Source organism: Manacus vitellinus, unplaced genomic scaffold (assembly GCF_001715985.3).
Source record: "Manacus vitellinus isolate BGI_N305 unplaced genomic scaffold, ASM171598v3 scaffold_8_pilon, whole genome shotgun sequence".
In the NCBI taxonomy this organism is placed as follows: Eukaryota; Metazoa; Chordata; class Aves; order Passeriformes; family Pipridae; genus Manacus; species Manacus vitellinus.
The window spans coordinates 19490658-19499166 of NW_021940864.1; the positions used below are offsets into that span (position 1 = coordinate 19490658).

Here is an 8509-nt window from a genome sequence, read left to right on the forward strand (position 1 = left end):
CGGGCGAGCGAGCAGGGCTGGGCTGTCAGCCCTGCGGGAAGGCTCACGGATGAGGAAACACTCTCCTTAGTGTGTCCTGCTCTCCTTAGTGAGGTCCTGCGGTTGGGCTGGCAACCCTGCCAGCCAACATTGGTGCTTGGGGCAGGAGAAAGGGCTCTGGGGCATCCTCAGCCTTTTTGTACTTGGCTGTGTTGTGTGGCTTCTATTGGATTTGCAACACAGTTGTGTCCAAGAGGGCAAAGTTTTGTGAGCTTTTATGAAAAGTTGCCCTTTGTTCCTGCTGTTCTGTCAAGGATCTCTCATCCCTGCATGGATCCCTGAACATTTTCATTGAATCTGCCCCTCCTGCCCTCAGCAAAGTTTACCCACTGACAGTAAGATTTTTCTTCTTTAGTGACCTTCTGGGACCCTTTAGAAAGAATCTCTGTCCCCCAAGGCCTGGGAACACAGCAGCAAACACTAGTAATGGGTGTATGGGATATTTTACTTATGAAGCATTTTGTTAACCATCCTATTGCCCTTCCTGCTCCTGTTGTCATTGCCTGCTTTCCTGTGATGCAGACTCCTGGAGTCTATGATTCCTGTGAAGATGATTAATTTCCCACAGGTGAGTTTCCTTTTGCTGAATCAGACTCCATGGCCAAGTGACTGTCCCACCTTGTAAAACTGAAGTAGACCATGTTATTAATGACCTCAGTTTGTTAGGTGTTGGTGACCCCTTTCTTGTGGTTGTTCCAAACCTCAGTGTGCTCTCATCTCACCTCAGGCAATAACCTAGGTGATAAACTTCATCCAAGACACTTTGTCACATTGCTTGTGGTGGGGACCCTGGTACTCAGGAGCACTAATCAAACTCTCCCTCATCTGTCTCCTGTAGAAGATTGCAGGCGAGCTGTACGGACCCCTCATGCTGGTTTTCACACTAGTGGCCATTCTTTTGCATGGAATGAAGACCTCAGACACCATCATTGTACGTCAAGTCTCAGTGATAAGTTGTGGTTTGACTGGGCTCTGGATTGCTACAATTACAGTAGAAACAGAGAAGAAACCTCTTCCATAATTGAATAAGTGTCTCACTGAAAGCCGATGGATTTGAGGAAGAACTTGTTGGTTTGGGGGTGGGAGGAAGGATGCACCAGAAAGTCCTGACACTCTGCTGCTGGGAGAGCTGGTGTGTGGGTCATGTGACCCCCTGAACACTGCTAGCCAGATATTTGCTAATGCCTAGAAAGGCTCTGAGACTCTCAGGTGAAATTTGGGTGCTGGCAGGTCACTTCTATGAGTTTTCCTCATCCTGACGCTCTCTCCACAGAGGGAAGGCACACTGATGGGCACAGCCATTGGGACCTGCTTCGGTTACTGGTTGGGCGTCTCGTCTTTCATGTATTTCCTGGCATATCTGTGCAATGCACAAATCACAATGGTGCAGATGCTGTCACTGTTGGTATGTATAGGTGGAACTGCCTGGAGATGCACATTGGCTTCATGGTGTTCCAGCACAAGCTTTTCTCAAAGAATGGGAAAAGTCCCTGTAAAACATTGGTCCCAGGTAACTGCATTTGGACAACCTGGAATTCCAAGATGCTCTTCAGACCTGCCCCATTTCAGGCACAGCAGTAGTGCAAGGAGGCAGTTCCTTCATGCAGGTCTCCTGCTCTGCACTTCCTGATTTGAGAGCCTAGTGGGAAAAAAACAGGAGACCCCAATTTCTCTGGAATCAGAGAATCTTTCCTTTGTTTCCCAAGTTGTTTCAGTCTCTGACATGCTAGTGAATCCTTCAGACAGACTATCTGGATGTGAGATGCTGTTAAACTTGTTGTTCCGGTTGACTCTTTGGCATTGAATGAGTGGTTTGTGAGCATTTGCCTCAGTGAAGTGGTGCAGGAATAGGCTGTTTGTGCTCTTGATCAATGGCCCCTTTGTGTGGGACTGACACTTGTAATATGGACATTTTTGTTTTGTCAGGGCTATGGCCTTTTTGGACACTGCATCACTCTCTTTGTCACCTATAATATCCACTTCCACTCCCTCTTCTATATCTTCTGGTTGGTTGTTGGTGGACTCTCCACACTACGAATGGTAAGGGACAGACAGCCTGGGGTCTTCCTCTTCCTGGGACAAAAAAAAAGGGAGGGAGGTGTTGTTTGCTTTCTGTTCCTTGGGCCTGGCAGTTCATTTCACAGCCAGTTGGGCTGCTGTGAAGAACAGCCCAATGATCCTGCATCATTTGGCCACTGGTGCATGGAGGTGCTGCTTGGATTAATATCCTCACCCATTCTAAGAGCTGCAGGAGGTTTACTCCCTTACAGCTCTTGCTGCTCTGGAGAGCCAAGCCTGAGCATCCTGCACTCTTGGCAAAACCAGGCAAGATTCACCTACACAAAACAAAGTCAGATTGCTCTAAATTTGTTGGTGAAAACTGTGGAAAAGACTCAGATTAGTGTTTCCATGGATTCTCCCTACTTGGCCCATCCTCCTGTGTGCTCCTGACTGCAATGCTAGAGGCTCAGGTAGCAGCAGCTACCTTGTCTCTGGTCTCCACCTCTCTCCTAGGTTGCTGTGCTGGTGTCACGCACTGTGGGACATACCCAGCGGCTCATCCTGTGTGGGACTCTTGCTGCTCTGCATATGCTTTTCCTCCTCTATCTGCACTTTGCTTATCACAAGGTGGTAGAAGGTAAGCAAGGCAGATATGAAGACATCCTGTTAAATGTGGGGGAAGACAAGCTGCTTTTTGCTCTGAGAGAAAGGATGGACACTTTGGGTCTGTTCTTAGGGTATCTGTGCTGGTTTCCAACTCAAGAATGATCAGCACTAGCTTTTTTAGAGGAAGCTGTTGAAATAGGGCACCAGCTAGACAATGGGGTAGTTACTGTCACTGAGTTTTAGTACTTAAGACCCAAGTTGTGAGGCAGGACCCTTATTATTTCCCCACAAGTGAAGTGTAGTAGGACTGACTCTTCTTTCACGCAGATATCAAGCCCCTTACTGAATATTGCTGAAGTCAGGTTGCTTTTCTCTGATCAGGAAATGTGTCATAAGTATTTTTCTTTCTTTGTTTAACACCTTTTTTCATCTTCTGTTGTACAACACAGATAGCAGAAGCTGCATCTTCCCCAGTTGGTACTGTTCACCAGGCTATGCTTGTCTGGGTCCCTTTCTGTGTCTCTTTTTGTTTTCTTCTAACAAAGTCTCAACATCCTTTAAAAAAAACCCAAACACCTTCTCCCACTTATCTCTAGAGAGTTTCCAGATCCCTAAATATGCAATTCTGCAAGCATCTTTATGAGTTTAGGCAGCCAGACCCATTCATGATGTTTCAGATAAATCTGCATAATTAGGGGTTATAGCACAGCATTACAAGTCCTTCTAGATATAAATCCTGTTCTTTCCTGGATCTGTTCTTATGGTGAAGGTTCTGAGCTCTGATGTGCAATTTTTTGGCAGATGAAATAGAATAAAATATACTCCAGTTTTCTTCAAGGCACTCCAAGACTGATGATCAGTCTTGAGAGGTTAATTGACAGGGACTTGAGAACACTTGCATCAGGATATGTATTTTCTGCCAAGAATGGCCTATGTTTGCATTGCAGTGATAAAAATTCCATATTGCAGCCCAGCTGCAGCTCCTGATGTAATTCTGCAAGTGTATCTTTAGATGAAAGCAAGCAATTGGTCTAAGAGCAGGACCTGTGCTAGGATGAAGTAGGAACAGGATTTTATCGATCTGCCTCAGCAGAGCAACGTCCCTGGCAGTACCTGCATTCAGGTCAAATGGCAGGGGACTGGATCTGACACCCTCAAAGCAAAAAGATCTATGTTACTCTTGGTGACATGCAGTTTTCCTGCCCTGAGGTCAAGCTCTGGTGTGTACCCTGTGGTCTCTGCGTGGAGGTGTTTAGTCTTGCTCAGTCTTTGGGGTTAGATGTCTCCTCCTTGCCTGCAAGTGTTTCACATATCCTGGGCCCTGCCACCATCAACCACTACCTGGCCAGAGAGAAAAGCAAGAAGAAACGTGCCATCTGCTATCATCTGAACTAACTCTTGCCTCTCTCCCCTTTTTTCTGTTCCCTGCAGGTATCCTGGACACATTGGAAGGACCCAACATGCCACCCTTTCAGAGAGTTGCCCGAGATGTTCCAGTTGTTTCCAATGCTGTACTGAACACAACAGCCAAAGCCATTGCATTGACCCTGTAGTTCACAAACTTGGACTTGCTTCCTTCACTACTTCTGGGGCTGCATAGGGCCACAGTAACCTGCTGTCTCTTAGGAACAGGACAGAACAATAAGAAGACGACTTGGTTTTGTTTTCCTGGACCTGTCCTTTGGGTTACAGTTTTGAGCAGCTGAGTGGACTCAGCTGAGGTGAGTCGCACCTCAGTGACTCAGAAGAACTACACTCTTCCCCCACCCAGGTCTGGACTGTCTTGAGTAGAGTGGTTCTGTTGCCTGCATGTTTAGCTGGGATTTCCCGGCACAGTTTGTCCCTTAGCCCTCTTTCTGCTTGCTGATGTAACACCAGGAGTATCTGCCCTGTTCCTGTCCTGAAGAGGGAAGAATTAAATTGATGTTGGTGCTGAGTGATGTCTTATGTTTGAGCCTGCTTGCCTAGTGGGAGAGTGGTGTTGGGTCTCTATGCCTTTATCTATCCTGTCCTAGACTCAAAGCAGGATTCTTTGCGATTTTCTGCTGTCCTACTTCAAATGTTCTGTGATACAGCACTTTTCCATAGCCCAAGAGGCACAGGAACTTCACTTTCTTTGGAGATTTTCAGAACAGCACAATGTTTAACCGCATGATCTTCCTTGTCGTGCTCCAGATTGACTCTTCTCTCTTCACTTGGTCCAAGCTGCTATCTCGCCTCACCATCCCTTCTCCTGGGACATCAGAAATGTGTCTGTCCCCAGGCTTTCACAGCACCTTTTGTTCTTAACACCCTTCTGCCCATGTTGCTCTGTGGGCTGTGCAGGGGCAGCATGTTTGTGCATGGTCTTCTGTGGGTTTTTCTATTAAGAGGCTGGTTCAGCCCACCCTTGTGCTGCTTGCCCTTGTGTCTCCCAGCCAAGGGACTGTCACCTAATTGCTCTGAGCAGGAGTGGTATCCTGCTCCCACAGGCACCACGGCTGCTGGCTTTTCAAGCAGAATCTAGGCCTTGTTTCTGAAAGGACTCCTGGAGCCTTGAGGGTCTCTGGCAAACTTTTTTCCAGTGTTTCCATTAAACAAAGGGAGAAATAGGGGAGCATGCAACAGAAGTAGGTTGGCACATGTACCTCCAGCGTACTGATGCTGAGAAAGCTCCAGTAAGGATGGGGAAGCAGAGCAGCCTAGTCTAGGCTTACCTGTGCTGCACTAACACACAAATTACTAGTTCAACCTTCCCTCACTGCTCTTACTTTTACTGGTCTGAGAGTGGAAAGCTGTTAGCTGATAACTGACTTTCACCTTTTCTTTCTATATTTCTGGATGTCTAGGAGAGGAGCCACCCCTCAGAGAAAGCACAAGACGTTGCCCTTTCTTGGTGTACCCACAAGTTAGCTGTGCACAAGGCAGCATGTCAGCACTGCACTCTTTGGTCTCTTGTTTATATTAACGGGAGAGGATGCAGCTGTAGTGGCATTCAGACTAGTGCCAAGGTGCAATGAAAGAGAGGAAGATAGTACTAGCTACTGTCATCAGGCTGGTCATCTGCTTCAGTTAAAAACATCACTGGATGTGAGCATTTTCAGTCACAGACCTACTTTCCACTGTTTGCCTATTCCCATGTTCATAATTTGTTCCCTTCCTAGAGCAAGAAGCTTGTGTGCTAGCAATCACATGCATAATAGACATGTTTTCTCACTCTCTCCTCCCCTCCCCTCCCTGCCTGCCCGTCCCCCTCTTTTAGGAAGCATTTTGGCTGAAGAACAGCACTCAGAGCAAGTTATTTGGGAGAATTGTTAATTATTTGGGCTAGCCTCCACGGCGTTTTTTTTGACTAGTTAAACCACTTTAAACTCCTAGAATTTCTATTACTTCGATACTTGACAAAATGGAAGTGTTAGTTTTTAATGCTGATTCTGGTATTTCCCTCTTTATATCTCCATGGGAGGTTGGTTTCTAATTCACAGTTCTTGCCCTGGCAGCCTAGAATGGATCTGTTTCTCTTGGTGCAAACTCTGGAAGCACAAGCAGGGAGGAAGGAAAAGAGGCAATTGTCACTGGAGTTAAGTCCAGCTGAGAAGAAAAATCATTCTGCACAAACTCTATCACTGCTGATCTACAGAGACAGTCAGAGAAGAACAGCTGTGCTCCCCTCCCACACCGAGCCACTTAGCTGAAGCAGGAGGGTAAAGCTGTGCCCTGTGTTTTCACTCAAAGCACAGGAGAGAGCAGCAAGCAAACTCCTCACGCGTCCCCTGGGCAGCTTGTGTGTCATGTCAGCTGGGAACATGACCAGGGTGACAACCAATCACCCTCTTGGAACCTGTGGGGCTTGCTCTGCTCCAGTTCTTCAGCCCTAATTAATCCTCTGTGCGGCAGCAGCTGGAAGCTGAACTGCTCTGTACTGCCAGAAATTCAGTAGTTGACAGAGCCTCAGCATTGCCTTTTGCTGACAGAGAAGGACAAGGTTTTTCAGGGAAATGTGTGCATGCTGCAGTTCCAGGGAGCATGCTGAGCATGCAGCCTTAGTAAAGTCCTTGTGGGAGGGCATTTCAGTGCTTACTCAAGTCCTCTAGTTATCATGACAAGCCTTACAAGCCTATTGTGCAAGTCTACCTTTGCTTCCTGCCACAGCTCTTGCAGCAAATCTAAAATAATTTTCTCCCTCCTCCCTTGGCACAAATCTGAAATAATTCCTCCCATCACCTCACCCTTTTGAAAGAGGGTAGCTCTGTGAACTCTTAATGGCATCAGTCTTTGTGCCCCCAGTAGGTAAACAATAAACAACCTTCCTCATACCTGCTGGGTAACTGCACATAACAAGGAAGCAATATCTAACTTTACACAAAATAGCATTGCCAAGGTCCCCTCTGCATAGCCCTTAATTAGGTTTAGGGAACCAAAGTTTTGGACCATTATCTCCTGTGCCACTTTTTCCAATGTATTTGAGCATAAAGTGAGGTTGGATGCTTATCTCCTCAATGTGCTCTTGCTCCTGACAATAGGCAGTGAAGATGCCAGCACTAGGGCATCTTCATCAGTGTTTCAGGGCTGCTGCTGTCAGTGGAAGTGGGACAAGTCCCAGGGGCTCTCCTTCAAGTACCTCTCTAATAACAGTCTGTTTAAAAAAGCATGAGTTGATTAGTGCCTGGAGGTAATCAAGAGGTGAGACAGTGTAGTCTTCCAGTTGACCTGTATGCAGCAGCAGCTGGGATTTTCTTGGTCACCCATCCCATGCCCAGCACTCTGAGATCCAGCCTTTGTCCCTGCAATACCTAGGATCCCATTCTCACCTGAATCATTTGACGTGACCTTAGAGATCAGTTGCTCCTTTTCTGAAAGCCATCAGCTGTACTACAGCTGGGTGCTCGCAGCTGCTGTCCATATCCCAGTGCAGATGAATTGCTAGGCCAGTGGTCTGTTTTTGGTGTTCCTCGCAGGAAGAGTATGAAGGTCATGCATCCTTGTGCAACAGGGACAGAAAAAGGAGTGTGTAGATAGCTCTAGAGAACAGCAATGGATTACTCAAAGGGCATGGGATACCTACACTGGAAGTTAGATGCTGCAGCCAAAGTCTAAAAGCTGATATCTGAATCAGCTTATCTGCTTCTTCCCTTGTCTCATTCAGAGCCTAATGTGCACTCTCAGCTCAGGTGATCTGGTCCTCAGTTCAGTGGAGGAGAACTGCTTCACATCCCCTTCCACATCCTATTTTTTCCTTCACTTTCCACCCCCTCTCCCCCACCCTGGCCTGAAAACCAAACAGAGGAACCTGGGCTTGTCCCAGTGTTACCCACTGGGCTGGAATTCACTTAAGCACTGCTATATGCAGCAGCCAGATTAGTTATGTGCAGAAAGCTGCCTACTTAGGCGGTTTAACCTAATTTCCACATCACTGGCTTCCTTTTTCAGCTCAGTGAAGTTGAAAATGCAGGGGCCCTGCTTCCTATTTCTCTCCAAGAACAGGATTACCCAACGGGGGAGAGAGGGGTCAAATCCCTCTGATCCATACCCGTGCATTAGCAGACGGCAGGTTATGCCCCACACACCTCAGGTCAGGCTGAGGGCGCAGACTGTGTGCTCAGGAAGAAGGAAGCCTGCGGCCCTTCTCCAACCCTCCACCTTTCACCAGCTGCTTCCAAGCACCGGCTCCAAGAGCCCTGGGCCTTGAGGAGCAGCTCACACCAACCTCGCCATTAAGTCATGGGTCCAGGTTTATGCATAAACGTCACTGAACCCACGGAACATCGCTGTTCCTCAGACCAAGTGCCCAGCGTGCGCCACGGCCCAATGGCTTTGGCCCCCTCCCCACGTGGGAGAGGGGCTAGCAGGGAGGGTCCTTCCCAGTGGGGCTTCTCCCACCCTC

The 8509-nt window shown here is 47.6% G+C and overlaps 2 protein-coding genes across 2 annotated transcripts in view; one reads left to right on the forward strand and one right to left on the reverse strand.

Annotated features, from left to right (window-relative positions):
• Positions 1-7596, reverse strand: part of POLR1C (RNA polymerase I and III subunit C) — a 12554-nt gene extending 4958 nt beyond the window's left edge. The window contains exon 1 of the mRNA XM_029965041.1: positions 7437-7596. Within this exon, the coding sequence (XP_029820901.1) occupies positions 7437-7445 (9 nt within the window). The 5' untranslated portion in view covers positions 7446-7596. The remainder of the gene's footprint in view (positions 1-7436) is intronic.
• Positions 491-4582, forward strand: YIPF3 (Yip1 domain family member 3). Its single transcript, XM_029965042.1, has 6 exons — positions 491-607; positions 878-970; positions 1313-1444; positions 1966-2079; positions 2554-2677; positions 4078-4582. Exons 1-6 carry the CDS (start codon positions 575-577, stop codon positions 4197-4199), a joined length of 618 nt encoding a protein of 205 aa, XP_029820902.1. The 5' UTR covers positions 491-574; the 3' UTR covers positions 4200-4582.
• Positions 7597-8509: the final 913 nt, after the last annotated feature.

Coding starts and splice junctions, on each gene's coding strand:
- YIPF3 (XM_029965042.1), top strand. CDS start 575: ATGATTCCTGTGAAGATGATTAATTTCCCACAG. Junction 608..877: donor AGATGATTAATTTCCCACAG/GTGAGTTTCCTT, acceptor TGTCTCCTGTAG/AAGATTGCAGGCGAGCTGTA. Junction 971..1,312: donor AGACCTCAGACACCATCATT/GTACGTCAAGTC, acceptor CTCTCTCCACAG/AGGGAAGGCACACTGATGGG.